General features: G+C 41.0%; 1 protein-coding gene and 1 pseudogene across 2 annotated transcripts; both read right to left on the bottom strand.

Moving 5' to 3' along the window:
* Positions 1-2,639: 2,639 nt before the first annotated feature.
* INSL6 (insulin like 6) lies at positions 2,640-7,797 on the bottom strand (the record flags this gene model as incomplete). The annotated part of the gene is made up of 2 exons (XM_081103131.1): positions 2,640-2,983; positions 7,512-7,797. 2 exons carry the CDS (start codon positions 7,795-7,797, stop codon positions 2,640-2,642), a joined length of 630 nt encoding a protein of 209 aa, XP_080959257.1.
* Positions 7,798-8,198: 401 nt separating this feature from the next.
* On the bottom strand, positions 8,199-18,131 carry LOC308527708 (nucleoredoxin-like; annotated as a pseudogene). Its single transcript has 3 exons — positions 18,014-18,131; positions 11,410-12,507; positions 8,199-8,404 (listed from the first exon to the last, which is right to left on the bottom strand). The product of its transcript is annotated as a nucleoredoxin-like (transcript).
* Positions 18,132-22,402: the final 4,271 nt, after the last annotated feature.

Genomic DNA, 22,402 nt, shown 5'->3' with positions numbered 1-22,402 from the left:
AGAGAAACATCAATGGTGAGAATCATTGATCGGCTGCCTCTTGCACATCCACATTGGGGATCAAGTCCACAACCCAGGCATGTGCTCTGACCAGGAATTGAACCATGACCTCTTGGTTCATAGGTCAATGCTCAACCACTGAACCATGTCGGCCAGGCTGGACTGCAATTTCTTAAACATTGTTTCTAATTCTATTGCAGACAATTGCAAGGGGGGAAAGTGCTTATTTGATTTGAGAAATATTTAATTATAAAGGGATCATCAGCCATGCATAATTTTTTATGGATAAATCAATGCCATTGATGATGTTGGTTTTCTGATAGTACTTCAGCTGATAGATTCAGAGGACTTTAATGGAGTTACAAAATGAAATAGATGATATAATACTGTGCATAAAGTTAAAATTACAGCTACAAACAAGTACAGTGGATTCTATTTTGCTATCTCCAGGTAAATAGGAAAAAATTATTTACATGCAAGATTAGATATATTGACAATCCATGGAGATACCATTACAAAGCATAATATAATAAATTATTAGTAGAGAATATGATGTTTCCAGATAGCTTTAATGGAGCAGACCTGAGAAATGTTTGCCCTGCAGAAGGTATATTTACAATGCATAATAATTATGAGTTTGTCATGTAGAAAGGCATCAGGAAAGCAATAAGAAGTGACTGATTTTAAGGAGTCACTGTCTAAATTGGAGTACAAATTTTTGATGGTTACATGACAGACACTGACTTAATGTAAAAATTAGTTAAGTAAAATGTACACAATGGCAATAATCTCATTAAAAGTGCATGAATAAAAAGATAATGATTTAAAATAAAAATGTATTATGTGGTTTATAATATAAGTGGAAATAGAAGATCTAGTACAAATAGCAGAAAAGATAGGAGAATTGAACTATACTGTTGAAGAGGTCTTAAAATGCTTGTGAAGAGATATGTACTGCAAACAAGCAAACCACTAGTAATCATTTGGAGATTCCATTTATGATGAAAATTCATTTGCCATCCTTGCCCTAAACCCGTGGTCTGCAAACCGTGGCTCGCGAGCCACATGCGGCTCTTTGGCCCCTTCAGTGTGGCTCTTCCACAAAATACGACGTGTGGGTGCGCACGTTCAGTGCAATTGAAACTTCGTGGCCCATGTGCAGAAGTCGGTATTTTGTGGAAGAGCCGATATTTTGTGGAAGAGACGATATTTTGTGGAAGAGCCACACTCAAGGGGCCAAAGAGCTGCATGTGGCTCACGAGTCACAGTTTGCCAAGCTGCAGTTTGCTGACCACTGCCCTAAACCAATTCAAAACTTCTGAGTCACCGTCAGAGGCTTTATCATTCAAGCCCACTCAAGAAAACAGAAACCAAGCCAGAAAAGATTGTCACAATAACTATATCAGTACCTTCCAAACAAAGAGTATCTTGGAGAGATTTTACAACTGAAGGAGATGAACTTTTTTTTTTAGTCCTCAATTGAAACTAAAAATATTTCTTACCAATTACTGTAATAAAACTCAAGGAATTAAAAGTGTACCCACTATTATAGGAGTAGTAATTGGTTAGTTATCTAAGTTAGTGGCACGAATGTATTGGAATACTAGAGTGAGTGTATGTCATACAGATGAATGCAGAACATTCCACAATCCATTTAAATGCAGCTTAACTGGTAAGGATGTGGAGAAAAAGGAACCCTTGTGCACTGCTGGTGGGAATGCAGACTGGTGCAGCCACTGTGGAGAACAGTATGGAGTTTCCTCAAAAAACTAAAAATGGAACTCCCATTTGACCCAGTGATCCCAATACTAGGAATATATCCCAAGAAACCAGAAACACCAATCAGAAAGGATATATGCACCCCTATGTTCATAGCAGCACAATTCACCATAGCTAAGATTTGGAAACAGTCTTAGTGCCCATCAGCAGATGAGGGGATTAGAAAACTGTGGTACATCTACACAATGGAATACTATGCTGCTGTAAAAAAGAAGGAACTCCTACCATTTGTAACAGCATGGATGGACCTGGAGAGCATCATGCTAAGCGAAATAAGTCAGTTGGAGAAAAATCTCACATGATCTCACTCATTTGTGGAATATAATGAACAACATAACCTGATGAACAAAAACAGATCCAGGGACAGAGAAGCATCAATCAGACCGTCAAACCTCAGAGGGAAGGCAGGGGAGGGTGGAGGGAAGGGGAAGAGATCAACCAAAGGACTTGTATGCATGCATATAAGCATAACCAATGGACATAGACACTAGGGGGGTGAGGGCATGAGGGGGGTGGGGGGCAATGGGGGGATTAGGACACATATGTAATGCCTTAATCAATAAAGAAAAAAATTTTTTAAAAAAGATGAACAAGTAGTTCTTAGATGTCTACATGGATCATGCCATCTCTAATAACATCTTCAATTACAAAAATAATGAAAAATAGAGGTCAACAAAGAAAATACTGATTCCTATTATCACCATAAAGTATTGTCAGGTGCTTGCAAGTACACTTAGGTGTTCACAGCAGACAACCTACAAGGACAATTATAAAAATAAAAATAAATAAATAAAAGTAAAATAAACATATTAAGCTTTTATTAAGTTAGTATAATTCCTATGATGGTTAGTACATCTTAGTCACAACTGAGACTCCTCTTTCTTTAAGTTTTTATAATCAATATATGGAAGGCATGCAATAATAAGTTCTTCTTCTGTACATCCTCTAAGACAACACTTTTCTGAATATCCTCTGCGTACCCTTTGGGGATGATTCCCCCAAAACAATTTCCTTAAGGTTTTAATTTTGTTTGTATTTTGCTTCTGAAATTCTACAATCTCATGAACATATGAACTGATATCTTGTGATGAGGCAAGTTCTCTTGTCTTATTAGGTAGCAAGTTGGCCTTGTTATACTGATACTCAGGAGGTGACTGTATCTCCAAATTGTTTGTTGCTTCTTCCTGAGAGGCAGTAGAAGAGACTGTTGAGAGATGAGAAAAATTCTACTTTATTAAAATCATCCTCTAGCTGTAAATTTAGTCATAATACTGGAATACTAACATCAGTAAATTATTTAGAAAAAAAACAAGTAATCACATTTTAAACAATAAAATGTTTATTCAGAAGTAATATATATTTTTAAATAAAATACTTGTAGCCAGTGTTTTCCTATAAAAAGGCTTAGAAATCTGTGTACATTTTATGCAAAAACATTTTTTGAGATATTCACATGCCATAAAATTCAGCATTTTAAAGCATACATTCAGTGATTTTTTAGTGTATTCACGAGATTGTACAACCATCACCACTATGTAATTGCAGAACATTTCTATCACCCCAAAAGAAATCCCATCAGTGGTCTCTCCCATTTCCCACATCCTTCAGTCCCTGGAAACTAATCTGTTTCTATGGATTTTCCTGTTATGAAAATGAAATCATACCACATACGGCCTTTTGTGTCAGGTTTCTTTCATTTAGCATAATGTTTTCAAAGTTCATCCTTGTATGTATATATACATACTGTATAATTTACTTATGTTTATTATCTATCTTCTCTATTCTGCTAGCTTCATGAGGACAGGAGCCTTTCTTTCCTCCTGAGTGAAACTGTTAATTCACCTTTATATACCTACTAGTTGGCCAGTGCACGGATTCGTGCATATTGAAAGGAAATTAATTATAAGAACTATTTTAATATCACTATTCACCCTTTCTCTATAATAGAAGTGTCAAAACCAAATTCAGGGTTGACAATGACAGATCAAAACACACGTGTGATTGGTGCCAGCGAGAGCTTCATATGTATTGCGCATGCGCGAGTCAACTTAGCCTTTTATAGATACAGAATAAACTTGCTTAATTAGACCTGCTTTCTAATTTAGCTAAATTTTTTCCAGCCCAGTGAAGCACCCCAACTTCTCTTTCAGGTAATTGTCAGCAACACAGCAGTAAATATCAACACAAAGCATTATTGTAGATCATGAAGGGAGAACAAAGGATAAAATATTTAACTGCAGCAGTGTTTGACTATATTTTGTGCAGTGAGAAAACCTGAAGTCATTTTCAAGTTCCATAATTTCTTACTTCTTTTCAGTCAGGTCAAGTTTCTAAACGTTCTAAATCTCCATTTTTTTCCGCCTAATGAAAAGAAAATAGGGTCCCACCGAGTCTCCTATCTACCTACTCCAGGACTTCTATGAGGATCAAATGATATGAGGCATGGGAAAATGTTTCACAGACATTTGGTTAAAGTGTAAATGTTTCCACCTGACTATAAAGTAAGTCGTGTTCCTGGGCTGAAGAAACTCCAAGGAGGCTAGTGGCTGGGGAGAGGAAGCCGGGCATTGCTACGTGATGTCATTACCCACCACCCACAGCTACTGTTTCTGGGCTGGCCATGGGGTCTTGGCAGCATTGGCTGTGATTTGGTGGGCTGTTGCTCTGGGGTGGTGGCAGGGTCTGTGTCCCACTTGGGGGAAGCTGAGTGTTGCTTTGTCAGCCAGATCGGCACTACCATTTCTCTGTAAATGGCAAGTGTGCATTACAGCAGCTCCTGCATTGAGTGTCTGCCCCCTGGTGGTCAGTGCATGTCATAGTGACCCATTGGACAGAGGGAAGGACACTTAGCATATTAGCTTTTTATTTATATAGAATATAGATTTTCAAGAAAAATACCTAGCCTATAAGAGGCACTCAAATGTTGTTGAATTAATATAGAGAGGGGGCCGGCATTCCCAGTTTTGATAATGATATCTAACAAGCAAACAAAAATGAAGAATACATGAATATCAAGGTAGGGGAATATGGTCAATACTAGAAGCCTGGTGCATGAAATTCATGCACTGGTAGGATCCCTAAGCCTGGATGGCAATCAGGGCCGATCCTGGCCTTCTGGCCGGGGCCTTCCTTTGTTCCGTGCTGCCCCCTGGTGGTCAGCGCACGTCATAGCAAGTGATCGAACTCTTGGTCTCCCAGTTGAACTCCCGAGGGGACACTTTGCACATTAGCCTTTTATATATATAGATAACTGGAACAGGTGTTATGGATTATGAAAAGCTGGTGATGAAACATTAATGGTTTCTCCTACACTAAAAACTGAGAGGCACAATACACTCAGCCAGAATTTAGAAATATCATGAAGTCACATTTTGGGGTAGGTCTTGGCGACATGGCCCATACATGCAGGATCCATAACAAAAAGTACACAATATCAGATTTAAGTTATGTATGAGTAGCTTTGAAATAAAATTTTTTTTTTTAATATCAGTGTACCAAACTATCTTTTCCAGTGTTGGAGGTAAATAGATCATCAGAAAATTAAACTGCTAGATGATTTCACTTATATATGGAATCTAAAAAACAAAATAAGCAAGCAGAACAGAAATACTCATAAAGAACATTTAGACAGTTGCTAGATGGGAGAGGGGTTGGGAAGATGAATGAAAAAAGGGAAGAGATTTATTTTATTTGTAAAAAATATAGTTTTATTGATATCAGAGAGGAAGGGAGGTGTAGAGATAGAAACACCAATGATGAGAGAATCATTGACTGACTGCCTCCTGCACACCCCTCACTGAGGATTGAGCCTGCAACCTGGGTATCTGCCCTGACTGGGAATTGAACCATGACCTCTGGATTCATATGTTGATGCTCACCACTGAGCCACGCTGCCCGGTGACTTTTTTTTTTAAGAAAATTGTCTCCATAGCATGCTTTGTCAAGAAAAGGAATTCCAAGCTCTTTTAAAATAACAACTCGAGCTTGGATATCTGAAAGTAAAATTTTGACTGTAATAGGTAGTGAAAGCACAGTATTAGATGTGAGAGAAATGTCCACCCAACATGATGTAGAAAGTGAAGGTCCTCCTTGCATGTCTGGGAGAAAAGAATAAGGAATAGGTAGAGAGGTGTACTAGGTGCATGTTACTCAAAAAGCATCATCCCAACCAACAGCATTAACATCACGTCAGAGCTTGTAACATTGTAGATTCTCTAGTCCCACCCAGACCTACTGAATCAGAGTCTGTATAGTAGCAGCACCCACCAGGTGATTCATATGTACTTTAAAGTGTGAAAATCACTAAATTAATGTACAAGTGGAAGATTTCAGGGAAACACTTCTTCCTTTATAAGAGCGGGATAAAGTGAGTTTATATGTAGGTAGTTTTGATGGTGGAAAATGGTCAAGATTCAGTCTGATAGTTTCCATGGTGTCTGTCTTTAAAAGTTTCATCCCCATGGCAGCACTAATATTGTAAGTTTCACTCATTCATTCCTTCATTAAAAAAATAAGTTAATGAGTGCCTACAATGAGACAGGCACTTTTTTACTTTGTTTCAGTCATCTACATTAAGGTCTCTCTTTTTTTCTTTCTTTTTCTTTTTCTTTTTTTTTTTTTTGACACGATAGTCCTTAATTTCAGAAATCTTGACTTTTGCAAAATTTGGGCAAATACATCTAATTACCTTAAAAAGACAATAATTTTAATCAGACTATGCTATGGACCACCTATAAATAAAATTCATCTTCTTTTTGAAGAAACGGTAAACCATATGGGGCTAAAACGTGTTAGTCACAAAAATGTAAAAAAAAAAACATAGTTGGAAGATAACAATAGCTCTGGAACAAGAATATTCTTCCTAAAAACTGCCTAACAGCATTCAGGACGACTTCTACATTCAGCACAGACAGCGCGCCAGGCCCTCTGCTAGGCACAAGTGAAAACACGCCTGAGACGGCCGCTACCCCACGGGCCGGCACCGGAGGCTGGACTCACCGGAGCGAGGCTCGTGCGGCCGCACAGACACGGTGCTTCGAAGGACCCTGAATTTTGTTCAATGCTCAACTGTCTTGAAATTCTCAATAACTTGATCTTTGAACTTTTAAGTGACGTCTGGTGGGACTCTGGGCCGTGTGTGAGCAGTGGAGATAGGCACGAGAAAAGGGGATGGAGGCGGGGGGGGGGGGGGGGGGGGGAGGGGATGGGGGGTGGGGAGGGGGGGGGGGAAGCTTTATATTTTTGCAACCTCCGTGGTCCTTTCCTGCCTCTTGCACTTGGGCCGGGCCAATCATGAAGCCGGTCCGCAAGCGAGTCCGGTAGAGCCAAGTGTTACTCCTGTGCTAGACGGAGAGTGGAGGCGCCACGGGAAGGTCAGCGGCGGCCCACGGAGGGAATGGTACCCGGGTTAGCCTTTGCAGGACAATGGAGTTTGCCGGGTGACAAGGGTACTCCGGAAAGGGAAGGCTAGTGGCGAGCAGCATTCTTACACACATGTGTGGATTTACATATGTACACTTATTTCCCCTCAGTTAAAAAAAAAAAAAAAAAAGGCAGCTTCTTAGAGATTTTGTATAGCCACAATACCCTGGCTTATCATTTTCGTTTTTAAATCTACCTGTGTACTAGGCACACATTCCATTTCTTGGGGGAAGGTCGCCATCGGGCCGAGCAGATTCAGGGATAAGAAATATACAGCGAGTCCAACACGCCTTTGGGTTAGAGACAGTTACCTGCGTCTGTGCCTCTCCCCCGGACCCGGAAAGCGTTTGGGGAGCTTTTCGCCCGGCCAGGGAGGAAGCTTTCCACCTTCTCCATGGCCTGGAGAGCCAGCTGCTTTCTGAAGGGGGTGTTCTCCATGAAGTGGCTCCAGTCGGCATCTCCACAGAGTTTCACGATGCCTCTCAGGAGGTGCCTGCCGCACAGCTTTCGGGCCCCGCTCGCGTAGCTTTGCTCTTGGGAGAACCGAACCAGCAGGAGCCCGAGCCACAGCGGGCACAGGCGGAGGAGCGCAGACATCCCTCACACCGCCCCCTCCCCCGAGATAGGCCAGCCACGCGTGCGCTAACCGCTTCCTGGCCCTGCGCTGGAGCTGGGCACGTGCACACGCATGCGCGCGCACCCGTAGGTCTACTGAGCACGTGCACACGCATGCGCACACACCTGGAGGTCTACTGAGCACGTGCGGACCTCGGGGACGTCGTGAGAACACCGGCAGGAGGTGGCGCGAGATGGTGGCTGGGCCTGGGCTTCCCGCGCTCCCCCTGGCTCTGAGGCGGTGGTAAGTAACATAGTTGCTTTCCTTTTTCTTGCCTCCCTCACTAGGGAGACGAATCAAATGTAACACGGGCCCCAGTTAATGGGAAAAAGCCACAAACGATGTGTTGTTCCTTCCAGGGTAGCCTTTTTTTGAGTGGTTGTTAGCGGGGCATCACTTCCTCAGAGAAGGCGCTCCTTTCCTTCACGGTGTTTACCGCAGGAGGTTGGTTCACGTTGGCGTGCTTGCGCAGTAACTTCTTCCTCTGCCCCCCCAGCTTCAGGAAGGCAGGGCCTGTGTCTGCTGTCCTTGTCCCTTGTGCCTCGGGGCCTGACGTGTAGTTGGCAGTGAAATATGTTGAAACGTAACCTGTGCGAGCGTATGTGTAATGTGTATTTTAAAGTCAGATTCAAAGCTGCTTCAGAAAATGGCTACCCGCTCCACAGGGAGAAATGGGTCTCGGGTGCCTGAGATGGTAATCTGGTTCTTTTGGTTATAGATTATAGAGGACTGTCTATTGCCATATGGTAATTAGTCCGTGGCAGGGACTCGTAGAGGATTTGCCTTCTAAGAAATACAGAATTTTGTTAAATTAGGAGGGAAAGGGCAGGAAAGAGCAGTGTAGTTTCTTTCTATAGGTCGCTTTGTCACTTTACTTTTTTTTAAAATTAGTGTTGGCTATGAAGCCGGTACGACGACCCGCCACGAGGGGGCAGTCAGGGGCCGTCTCAGGAGTAACCGGTTTAAGGCTGACACAGCCTTGCAGTGGTTCTCAACCTTGGCCGCACATTAGAATCGCCTGGGAATCTTTTTAAAATCCTGATTTCTGGGCCTCATCCTCCGGAAATTCTGTTTCTTTGTTATGGGGTGGGGCCACAACATTAGTAACAAAGAAACAGAATTTCCGGAGGATGAGGCCCAGAAATCAGGATTTTAACAAGATTCCCAGGTGATTCTAATGTGCGGCCAAGGTTGAGAACCACTGCCTTAGAGAGGCGCCAGCGGCTGTCAATGATATTCTCCATTTCCCTTCACATTTTAATTTTTCTCTCCCCCTTTCTTTCTGCCTCCTGACTCTGTCTTTTTCTCCATTTTCCCTTCCTCCAGCTTTGCCCTGCTTTCCCAGTGGCATCCATGAATACTGTTAAATTAACTGGCAGTCAGATATTTCTAAAGGTTGATGTGATCTGATTAGCTTGATTTCATTGCCTTCCTTAAAAAACAACTAATGTCCAAACTACAGTGGGCCATGAGTCCTAGTCAGAACTTTATCAGCGAAACCCTGTGAAAAAGGAAAATATTTGTTATAACTAAGAGGAAGATTCAAAACACACACACACAGACACATTAAGCAATATGTGTCAGAAACTGGCAAACTTGATTTATATTCTCATTCTCTTTGCACTTGCTATACCCTTGCCCTGCTTTGTATTTCTTCTTATCATTCATTACAAACTAACATGCTATATATTTTACTTCTCTATATGTTTACTATTAGTCTCTCCCTACCAGAACGTGAGCTCCATGTAGGCAATGATTTTATTAATTTTGTCTACCTTGATATCATTTTCTTGAACAGTGCCTGGCACATAGTTGGTTCTCAGTGATAATTTAACGTTAATAATTATAACTAATAATATCAAAAACAAATAATAAGTGACATGTTAATATCAACAATCATATCACATTTGGTGAATGAATGAAAGAATAACTGAATAAGCTTCCTAAGAATTGACTACTTGTTCCTTTATATCCTATTTTATGTTTATGTCATAATTATAGTTCCTTGTTGCACTATGGTGAATTTTGAAAAAAAAATCATGTACTAGTAATTATCTCTTCTCTGTTATTTGTAAGCTCATTGAGGAGTGGAACTTCTTTTTTTAATGTATAAGGATGCCTGCTTTATTTCCTACTAAGTGACTGCATTTCAGGCTGGTGACATCAATAACAGTCTAATTACCAGCTAATTTTGTACCTCTGAACTACACATCAGCAATCCAGTTCAGACAGGAGCAATAATGTTACAGCTAATTGGGGGCTGGGTTTTCCAAATAAATGGTCTTGGTTGGCAGAGTCCTGTAGAGTGGAACCAATGGAAAGGCCTGGGGTTGCTTTAAAGACCCCGACACCTGGTTGAGAGAGGCTAAACCTGTGCAGGTTCCTACGCGAAGCCCTCCATCCCAAATGCTAAGAACACATATGTTATTCTCCTTTTTGTGGTCAGTTAAGCCCAAATAAGGAGCCAAGTTAGCAGGGCCTAGGAAAGTGGACCCAAGACATACTCTTCATTGACATGTCTTCTGCCCTCATTCCCACCCATGGGCACAGCTTTTTCTGCAGGTTCTTAGGAAAAAACTAGGCTTCTGGTAAGTAGTCTCTTTTTAGTTCTGCTTTGAAAAGAAAAGGGAATGACAGGGGTAACCAAAGTTGGGCACAGGCACCTCAGCAGAGTTCATGTAGTCTCAGCCCAGAGGAATGCACTGGGGAGGCGGTGCTCCTCTAAGAACCAGGGCCAGATGCATCTTCTTAGAAAGATGTTGGAGGGGAAGAAGTTATTAACAAAATTCCAAGCTAGTAGGGGCTGTTTGTATGAGAAGGCAGAAACTTAAAGAAGGTCAAGATCAAGGAAGAAAGAGAAATAAGAAAGGAATGAGAAGCTCTTAGTCCATGGTAAGAGCTCAATCAAAGCAAGCAGTTACTATATGAATCACCAGAGAAGAACACAAACTTCCTTTGAAATCTGAGATCCCTGCCCAAGTACCAATTGGCAAGCTAGTGTTTTCCCCTCAGACCAAAACAGACTAAGTTACCTAGAAAAAGATTTCTCACCAGAAGCTCTAAGCTGAGGCCTAACGAGGCGGCCCTATCCCTGTTCCACCTTTGTCACTGAACTGTGTGAGCCAGAGCACGGATGCACTGTCCCTTCTTGCTCACTGGGCAGGACACCTTGGCAAATACTTCACCAAGAGCTGGTGGCTGAGAGAGTGAGTGATGCAGCACCAGCTCTGGCCAGGTGTGGGCGTCCGTGAATCGCAAGCAGCATCTCCAAACATGGTGGATTCCTATGTTGCTGAGAGGATGAGCACCCTAGGGTACTAGCTGAGAAGCTAATGCAGAAAACGGTACCATAGAGAGGCTGGACACTTGGGTTATGTGATTCAGGACACGCTGGAGAAGTCCGTGGGTATAAGGAAGGAAGGGAAGGAGGAAAAGAGGGAAAGAGGGGAAGACTGAGTTTTAAGTAATGTCTCATGAGGTCAGAGGCCCACTAGTTGGACTCTTGTTTGAGCTTTTCTTCTAGGAGTCATTCAAGAGCCTTCTGCAATGCTAGGGCTGATCTCCTCCACATCCATCATGTACTTGACACAGACTGCCATGTCCAGTAGTCTCTGGCAGGTTGGTGTAATCTCTCAGGGAGTCAATCATATCATCCTCCTCCACCATGAAGAACAGAAGTGGTGCCTCCCCTTTGGCTTTGTACTTGGCAGTGATCTTCTCAGCTATTGGCTGGATCACCTGCTTGGCCACCTGGGACTTCCCATCATCCTCAGAATCTACAAAAAGGATGAGGCCAGGGCTCCAGGGCATTGGAGTCAGACAGCTCCGAGCACAGGCATGATGTTCCATGGGAACTCCCTGCAGTTCTTGCCCTCGGTCAGCACCTCCACTGGACCCTGCAGGTCCAGCATGATGAGGGTGGGAATGCCTTGGATTCTATACAGCCAGTTGAGGCACAACACTGGACCTCCTCAGTGTAGGGGACAGCAAGCCAGGGCATCTCACTGAAGTACTATTTGAATATAAGTCCTTTGACCTGTCTGCACTAACAAGGATGACTTCAAATTTCTGACCTGCCTCCTTAATCTTCCGGTAGGATTCCACCAGGACTGGGGTGAGGCTTTGGCAGGGGGGACACCAGTGTACGGAGAAATAGACTTCCACGTGAGACCCCTCCAGGCTGCTATTCTCCATTATTTCTAAGCAGGAGCCCTGCAATGACTTCCCTGAAAAAACGGTTTAGGTCCCCAAGGGAATTCCAAATTTTCTGGGTCGCCATGAATCACCAGCAGCCCATTCCTGCACATGATCTTCCCAGTGGTGGCATCCAAGAATATTAGTGATGAATGTTGGAAATTTGATATTTGTTCCAAAGTTTAAGCTTTCTGTAGGGCATTGTCAACCAAGACATGTCACGCAGGAAGTCCTGCTATTGCTGCTGGTCCTGGTCCAAGGACACAAAGACATTTCCAGGCAGCACTGGGGTTCTGGCTCCATGACCACCAGCCAATCCCTCCTCCCCTCAGGCTCACAGCCTCTGGCCCAAGCCTCTGTATTCCCTTGTCCTGGCCCAGGCGGCCATAGAAAGTGGCTAGGCTGGCATTAAGCTGCGCGCAGGGGGGCGCTCAGGCTGCAGCCAAAATAGAGCAGCGAGTGTAATCCACCTACCTCCTGTTGCTTCTTGTCATCAACTTCTCAGGGAGTATCTCCCTCCTCCAGAAAGTCCTACATCCTGGCCCACTGCAGCGGGCAATCAGACTGCAGTGGCACGGCTCCCTGGGTCTGCACAGTGGGCGAGGCCACAGTGGTGTTGGAGGCAAGAGTCAAGAGCCAGGGGTGGAACTATTTTTGTTTAATATTTATTATCCAAGCCTAAGACAGTACCTGCTAAACATTTAATGAATGAATGAACACATTCTGCCTTACAAATACTACTTGCAATATTAGCAAGATTCAATGAATTTAGTGAATTGAACAAATTATTAGTGAAATGATTTATTTTGAATGAATAAATTACTGTTATTACTGAATGAATTCCTGCCTGACTTATTTGTTTCCCATCCTAGCTATCTTATTCCAGAACATTGTCATAAAATGGGAGCTGCCCAGTAAAACACATTTGAGTATTTATAAATAAGAATTTCATTTATGAAAGATAAAACATGGGGTTGTTAGGAATTATACTGGAATATTTTTTTCTCAATTTATTTTAGCATTTTGTGTTAATTTTTTTTAAATAATTAAATCTTTATTGTTCAGATTATTAGAGTTGTTTCTCTTTTTCCCCCCCATAGCTTCCCTCCACCCGGTTCCCACTGTCCTCATCCATAGGTGCACGATTTTTGTCCAGTCTCTTCCCACATCCCCTCCAACCCTTTCCCCCCCAAAATAGTTAGTCCACTCCCTTTCTACGCCCCTGATTCTGTTATAATCACCAGTTCATTCCATTCATCAGATTATTTATTCACTTGATTTTTAGATTGACTTGTTGATAGGTGTGTATTTGTTGTTCATAATTTGTATCTTTACCTTTCTCTTATTCTTCCTCTTCTTAAAGGATACCTTTCAGCATTTCATATAATCCTGGTTTGGTGGTGATGAACTCCTTTAGCTTTTCCTTATCTGTGAAGCTCTTTATCTGACCTTCAATTTTGAATGATAGCTTTGCTGGATAAAGTAATCTTGGTTGTAGGTTCTTGGCATTCATCACTTTGAATATTTCTTGCCACTCCCTTCTGGCCTGCAAAGTTTCTGTTGAGAAATCAGCTGACAGTCATATGGGTACTCCCTTGTAGGTAACTGAGTTTCTTTCTCTTGCTGCTCTTAAGAGTCTCTCTTTGTCTTTTGCTCTTGGCATTTTAATTATGATGTGTCTTGGTGTGGTCCTCTTTGGATTCCTTTTGTTTGGGGTTCTCCGTGCTTCCTGGACTTGTAAGTCTGTTTCTTTCACCAGGTAGGGGAAGTTTTCTGTCATTATTTCTTCAAATAGGTTTTCAATATCTTGCTCTCTCTCATCTTCTGGCACCCCTATAATTTGCATGTTGGTATGCTTGAAGCTGTCCCAGAGGCTCCTTACACTATCTTCGTATTTTTGTATTCTTTGTTCGTTTTGCTTTTCCAATTGGGTGTTTTTTGCTTCTTCGTATTTCAAATCTTTTGACTTGATTCTTGCGATCCTCTAGTCTGCTATTGGAACTCTGCATAATATCCTTTATTTCAGTCAGTGTATGCTTAATTTCTAGTTGGTCCTTTTTCATAACCTCGATGGTCTCACTAGATTTCTTGAGGATCTCACTACATTAATCGACGGTCTCACCCATCTTTTTGAGTGTCTTACTAAATTTGTCAGCGGTTTCTAGAAAGTTCTTGAAAAACCTTGAAAGTGTGGTTTTGAACTCTATATTCAATAGTTTGCTTTCCTCCATTTCTGTCATTTGTGTCCTGTTTCTTTGTCTCCGCATTTTGGCTGCTTCCCTGTGTTGATAGAGTGGCTTTGTATGCTAGGTGTCCTATAGGGCCCAGTGGCTCAGCCTCCCCAGTTACCTGAGGTGGACACTCTTGGTGCACCCCCTTGTGGGCTTTGTGCACAGTCTTATTGTAGTTAAGCCTTGATTGTTGTAGGTATCACTGGGCGGAATTGACCTCTAGGCCAATTGGCTGTGAGAATCAGCTGTGTCTGCAGTGGGAGAACTTCTGTGCTGGAGACACCCCTCCGGGGAAAGATTTGTTTCAGTGGGACTTTGGTGCTCACTGAGTCTGCCCCCTGAATGTGTCCTTTGTGGATCTGAGGAGCTGCAATCTGGATGGTCCCACTTTGACCACCAGGCACACTGGCTCCTGGATCTCTAAGGAGGTGCAAATCTAGCCTATCCAGCAGGAGCCAGGTGTGAAGCAATGCAAGTTGCCTGGGGCCTTGGGCCAGCTGCAATTTGTTAGGTAATTTTCAGATTGCAAAGGGCCAGGCCTTTCATATGCAAAAGCCTCTGTGTGTGGCTTGTGGCTTGGGTGGGGTGGGGTCCCAGGGGATCAACAGGGCGGAGCAAGCAGCTATGGCTGCCCTCAGAGGTCCTGCTTCTCAGTGTCCTGGCAATCACTGCAAGCACCTCTGAGAGAAAGCCGCCCTCGAGTTCCCACCGATGCCAGACAGTCCAGTTTCTCCCGTATGAGTCTGGATCTCCAGAGACTCACCCAGAACTGAAGCTCAGAGCTTGAGCCTCCCTCCCAATTGAAAAAGACAACTGTGTCCTCAGCCGGCAGCCCTCTCTGCATGCGCCTCCGTACCTCTGTACTTCCACACCGCACCTCCTCTGAGTCTCGGTATGCTTTTATCTTTCCTTCTAGTTGTAGAATTTCCACTCAGCCAGCCTTCCTGTGGTTTTGGATGATGTCCGTTCCATCTTTTAGTTGTATTCTTTTTTTATTTTTTTTTAATTTTTTTTTTAGTTGTATTCTTGAAGTGGTTGTGCGAGGCAGCAATCTCCGGTGTTTACCTATGCTGCCATCTTGTTTTTGTTTATTTTCTGTGTTGATATTTTGATGTGGAAACTAGGATTCCCATGTCTTAGTCCTTAAAATTTTTAGTTTAGGATGTTAATTGTGGGTAGGATGAATTATAATAAATAAAATAATTGCTTGGTTATAATACAAGTAATGTCTCCTTTACTTACTTTTTTGCTTTCTGTCCAATTATTCATTTGTCTTCCCTACTGTAATGCGGTTTTATTACACTTTATTCTTGGTGTTTACAGCAAGTATGTATTATTGAATACATATCAGTAATATGTATTCAAAGATAGGTTTTTATATTTTCTTTAAAAATTTTTCAAAATTAAAGTTTTTAATCAATATTATTTATATTATTTTCAGGTGTACAGTATAGTTGTTAGACAATCATGTACTTTACAAAGTGATTTCTTCCGATATTTCCAGTATCCACCTGGCAACATACTTATTACAATATTATTGACTATATTTCCTATGTTGTAGTTACATTCCCATGACTATTTTGTAACTACCAGTTTGTATTTCTTAGTTCCTTCACCTTTTTCACCCAGCCTCCCAACCCCCCACACATCTGGCAACTATCAGTCTGATCTTTGTATCTTTGAGTGTTTCTATTCTGTTTGTTCATTTATTTCACTCTTTTATTTTCCACATATAAATGAAATCGTATGGTATTTATCTTTCTCTGTCTGATTTATTTCACTTAGCATACCCTCTAAGTCCATCTGTGCTGTTGCAAATGGCAAGGTTTTATTCTTTTTTATGGCCAAGTAATATTCCATGGTTTCTCTGCACTGCTGCTTTTTTATCCACTCATCTATTTTATTAATTTATTTTTTTATTGATTTCAGAGACGAAGGAAGAGGGAAAGAGAGATACAGAAACATCAGTGATGAGAGAGAATCATTGATCGGCTGCCTTTTGCATGCCCCCCACTGGGGATTGAGCCTGCAACCTGGGCATATTCCCTAACTGGGAATCGAACTATGATCTCCTGGTTCATAGGTTGATGCTCAGCCACTGATCACACCAGCTTGGCAATCCACTCATTTATTGATGGGCACTTTGATTACTTCCATATCTTGACTATTGTAAATAACACTGCAGTGAACATAGGGGTGCATATATTCTTTTGAATTATACTTTGGGTTTCTTCAGATATATACCCAGAAGTGGAATCACTGGGTCATAAGGCTATTTCATTTTTATTTTTATTTATTTATTTATATATATTTTTAAAGTATATTTTATTTTTTTTACAGAGAGGAAGGGAGAAGGAGAGGGATAGAGACTTAGAAACATCGATGAGAGAGAAACATCGATTCAGCTGCCTCTTGCACACTCCCCACTGGGGATGTGTCTGCAACCAAGGTACATGCCCTTAACCAGAATCTATCCACTGAGCCAAACCAATCAGGGCGGCAGTTTCATTTTTAATTTTGAGGAACCTCCACACTGTTTTCCATAGTGGCTACACTGATCTGCATTTCCACCAATAATGCACTAGGGTTCCCTTTTCTTCAACATTCTCTCCAACACTTTTTTGTTGATTTATTGATGATAGCCATTCTGACAGGTGTGAGGTGATATCTCATTGTGGTTTTAATTTTCAATTCTCTGATGACTAGTGATGTTCAGCATCTTTTCATATATCTATTAGCCATTTGTATGTTCTCTTTGGAGAAGTGTCTATCTGTTCTCGCCCATTTTTTTTTAATTGAATTGTTTGATTTTTGGTGTTGAGTTGTATGAATTCTTTATAAATTTTGGATATTAATACCTTATTGGATCTATCATTGGTGAATATGTTCTTCCATTCATAGGTTGTGTTTTTGTTTTGTTGATGGTTTCCTTTGCTGTGCAGAATCATTTTAGTTCGATGTAGTCTCATTTGTTTATTTTTTTCTTTTGTTTCCCTTGTCTAAGGAGATAAATAAATATTGCTAAAAGAAATGTTTCTTTTACTGCCTATGTTTTCTTTTAGAAGTTTTATGGTTTTGAGTGTTATATTTAAGTCTTTAATCCATTTTGAGATTATTCTTGTATATGGTATAAGAAGGTGCTCTATTTTTACTTTTTGCAATTGTCTAGTTTTGCAAGCACTGTTTACTGAATATATGGTCTTTATATATTCTTGCTGCCTTTATAATATATTAATTAACCATATAGGTGTGGGTTTATTTATGGCTCTCTATACTGTTCAACTGATCGACGTGTCTGGTTTTTTTGCCAGTACCATACTGTTTTGATTACTATAGCCGTATAGTATTGTTTGATATCAAAGATATGTTTTGAAAGAATGATTATAATGACATATTATTTGTTGAGTGATTACCACATTAGGCTTGTACATGTTGTACCCCATTTAATCTTTGTAGCAGTCATATCAAGTAGTACTATAATTATTCCCATTTTATGGATGAGGGAGCTCAGACTTATAGAAGTTAAGAAATTTGCCAAATATCACAGATCTGGTAAGCAGAAGAGGCCTGAGTCATGGAAAACAACGGGTCCTGGGGACTTGGGCATCCTCACACAATCAAATCAAAATTACAGCTAAACTACAGAACCACCACCATTCAGAACCACATGAAATCTGGACCAACAGAAATCCTACAACTAAGGATTTAAAGAAAAAGCCACATCAAGACTGGTAGGAGGGACAGAAATGTGGTAAAGGGCTGGTCCACATACCCACATTTGGCAGATAAAAGTTGGGAGTGATATCTTGGCTATGGAAGTACCCCCTAAGAAGCGAGGAGTCCCCATCATCCTTCCCCAAGTCCAGGTTTCCAGGAAGACAAGTCCCCATTACTTCTGGCTGTAAAAATCAGCATGGATTTGGCTGATACAGTGGGCTGTTGGAGTCCCAGGTATTCCTATTAAAGCAGTGGTTCTCAACCTTGGCTGCACATTAGAATCACCTGGGGATCTTTTTAAAATCCTGATTTCCAGGCCTCATCCTCCAGAAATTCTGTTTCTTTGTTATGGGGTGGGGCCACAACATTAGTAACAAAGAAACAGAATTTCCGGAGGATGAGGCCCGGAAATTGGGATTTTAAAAAGATCCCCAGGTGATTCTAATGTGCAGCCAAGGTTGAGAACCACTGTATTAAAGGGTCCATACATTGACTTATTTTAACTCGGTTGCTCTGAGCTCCAGTATTGGGGCAGCAGCTCAAAAGGCACCAAGGCCATTTAGGGAGAAACTGAGTTGTCTGGTATCAGAGTGAGAGTTTAAGGGTGGTTTTCTCCTGGACAGTGCTGGCAGAGGCTATTGTTGTGTGTGTGTGTGTGTGTGTGTATGTGTGTGTATTTTGAGCCCTCTCCCCATGGAGCCAGTGGGCAGGTGCCATATCTGTCTCCATCAACCTGGGTATCACCATTCACCCTACTGGTGATACACTGAGGCCCTGCCCTACCCAACTAGCGGACCTATCCAAGTTGTTTCCAATGTTTTTTTTCCATACAGATGGTCTGTCTTGGCTTATGCTCCAGACTTCCCTAAAATCTCTCAAACAAGCAGCATGTGGCCTCAGCATGCCCCATAACCCTTGCTAAGTGGCCTCAGGCCCAGCACTAGTGGTAGCCAGCCTTGGTTTGCAGTTTGATCTCTCCTGGGCATCTTTAAGCCCAGCACAAGTAGAAGCCATCTGTAGATTGCTTTGTTGTTCATAATCAATGGCCCCAGGCAGAGCACATGTGGTAGCTGACCTTGGCCTGCACCTTCCAGGAGGCCCCAGAGCCAGCGCACCCAGTGGACAGCTTCAGACCATGCTGGAGCACCATTCAAACACCTTCATGAGTAACACACTCAAGGAGTGGACTCAGCAGTTACCAGAGTAAAATCTTAGATATTTCTTGTAGCAATATTTTTTCTGATATATCTCCTAGGGCAAGGGAAACAAAAGAAAAAAAATAAACAAATGGAACTGCATCAAACTAAACATTTTTTCACACCAAGAGAAATCACGAGCAAAATGAAAAGACAACCCACTGAATAGGAAGACACATTCACCAATGTTACTTCTGATAAGGAGTTAATATTCTAAAATTTATGAAGAACTCAAACAACTCAACACCAAAAAATAAACAACCCCCCCCCCCCCAATAATCCAATTTCAAAACAGGCAAAGCACCTGATTAGACACTTCTCCAAAGAAGATGCACAGATGGCCAATATACATATGAAACGATGCAAATGTCACTAATTATCAGAGAAATGCAAATTAAAACCACAATGAGATATCACCTCACACCTCTCAGAATGGCTATCATTAATAAATCCACAAATGACAAGTGTTGGTGAGGATGTTGAGAAAAGGGAACCCTAGTGCACTGTTGGCCATAATGCCGATTGGTACAGCTACTATGGAAAACAGTCTAGAGTTTCCTCAAAAACTTAAAAATGTAACTGCCTTTTGACCCAACTACTCTACTTCTGGGATTATATCCAAAGAAAATTGAAACGCAGATTTGAAAGAATATATGCACCCCTGTGTTCATTGCAGTTCTATTTATAATAGCCAAGATTGGAAGGAGCTCAAGTGCTCCTCAGCACTTGATAAGTGCGGGGGAAAAGCTTGTGTTACATTTACACAATGGGAATACTACTCAACCATAAAAAGAAGAAAATCTTACCTTTTGTAATAGCATAGATGGACCTGGAGAGTATTATGCTGAATGAGATAAGCCAGTTAGAAAAACACAAGTACCGTGTGATTTCACTCATATGTGGCATCTAATGAACAAACATAAACTAACAATGTGGAGACAGACTCATGGATACAGAGAACAGAATGTGTGAGAAGGTGAAGGGATTGGGCAAGGAAAAAAAGACTGATGAACACAGACAACAGTATAGTGATTGCCCAAGGGAAGGAGGCATGGGGGGAGGTAGAAGAAGGTAAAGGGGTATAAATGGTGATGGAAGAAGACGACTTGATTTGGGGTAGTAAACACAATACAATATTCAGATGATGTATTGTAGAATTGTACACCTGGAACTTGTATAATTTTATTAACCAATGTCACCCCAATAAATTCAGTTAAAACAACAAAAACAATGAGATACCATTTCACCTATTAGAATGACCAAAATCCAGAACACTGACAGCACCAAATGTTGTGGAGTAATCTGAGTAAGAGTTGCTGCTGGTAATGTAAAATGGTATAGCCACTTTAAAAGACAGAAGTTATTGTGTGTTTTTTTTGTTTTTTTTTTCAGTATTAGTCACTTTATTTTCTCTTTTCTGTGGTTGTAAGAAATATGTTGCCATTCTAAAACAATAGATTTTAGTAATAACATTTTTATATTTTCAGCTATCAAATTTCTCAAAGACATCCAGTATATACTCTATCATATTTTTAAAAAATCATTGATTTTAGAGAGAGGAAGGGAGAAGGAGAGATAGAAATGTCAATAAGAGAGAAACATCTATTGGCTGTCTCTTGCACATTCCCTACTGGGGATTGAGCCTACAACCTGGGCATATGCCCTGACTATGAATCAAACCGCAACCTGGGCATATGCCCTGACTAAAAATCTATCCAGTGACCCCCTGGTACATGGGATGATGCTCAACTAATTAAGCCACACTGGTCACACCACTCTATCACATTTTAAACATTATTTTCCCAACATTCTTCATAGAAGCTAAATAATGGATTTTATTAATCCCATTTTACAAATAATGAAATCTCATAACATATAACATACTGCATGCTAAAGAGAGCATGTTTTCATGAAGAGAAAAGTCTTGAAACTTCCTTCAACATTTCTCAAAATTACTGTCTTTTGCTCTTCTAGAAGTTTTTTTTAAAAAAAACTGAACATCTTACCATATCATCTATCAATTATGTTTCTTGCTATTTACCCACATGAGTTGAAAAAATGTCCACACAAAAACCTGCACATGAATGTTTTTATAGCAGCTCTATTCATAATTGTCAAAACTTGAAGGCAACCAAAATGAATGAATAAAAGAACTGTGGTACCTCCATGCCAATGTTATTCAGTGCCATTAAGAAATGAATAATCAAGCTTTGAAAAAACATGGAGAAATCTTAAGACATATTATTAAGTGAAAGAAGACTATCTGAAAAGGCTATATACTGTGTGATAACGAATGAGTTTCTAGAGAGGCAAAACTGTGGGGACAGTAAAAGAATTGGTGGCAGAGATTTGGGGGAAGGGAGGGAATTTAGGACAATGACATTGTCCTAGATCAGTGACGACGAACCTATGACATGCGTGTCAGAGGTGACACGTGAAATCATTTTTTTAGTTGATTTTTCTTTGTTAAATGGCATTTAAATATATAAAATAAATATCAAAAATATAAATCTTTGTTTTACTATTGTTGCAAATATCAAAAAATTTCTATATGTGACACGGCACCAGAGTTAAGTTAGGGTTTTTCAAAATGCTGACACGCCAAGCTCAAAAGGTTCGCCATCACTGTCCTATATGGTACTATAAGAATGGATACATATCGCCAAAACCGGTTTGGCTCAGTGGATAGAGCGTTGGCCTGCGTACTGAAGGGTCCCAGGTTCGATTCCGGTCAAGGGCATGTACCTGGGTTGCGGACACATCCCCAGTAGGAGATGTGCAGGAGGCAGCTGATCGATGTTTCTCTCTCATCGATGTTTCTAACTCTCTATCTCTCTCCCTTCCTCTCTGTAAAAAATCAATAAAATATATTTAAAAAAAAAAAAAGAATGGATACATATCATTATACATTTGTCAGAATCTGTAGAATGTACAACACCAGGTATAAACTATGGGCTTTGGTTGACAACAATATGTCAATGTTGGTTTATCAGTTGTAACAAATGTACAAATATTGGAGGGTAGGGGAATAGGTGCCCTGGAAAGGATGGGAATATATGGGAGCTTCCTGTACTCAGATTTTCTGTGAACCTAAAACTAGTCTAAAAACAAAGTCAATTAATTCAGAAATAGAATTTATAACACAAAGAGTGAGCCCTAATGTAAACTATAGACTTTAATTAATAATAAAAATATAGTCTGACTGGCATGACTCAGTGGTTGAGCATCAACTTAAGAACCAGGAGGTC

The sequence above is a fragment of the Myotis nattereri genome (assembly GCF_964212035.1).
Source record: "Myotis nattereri genome assembly, chromosome: 12".
NCBI lineage: Eukaryota > Metazoa > Chordata > Mammalia > Chiroptera > Vespertilionidae > Myotis > Myotis nattereri.
This window is presented reverse-complemented; position numbering and strand designations above follow the sequence as displayed.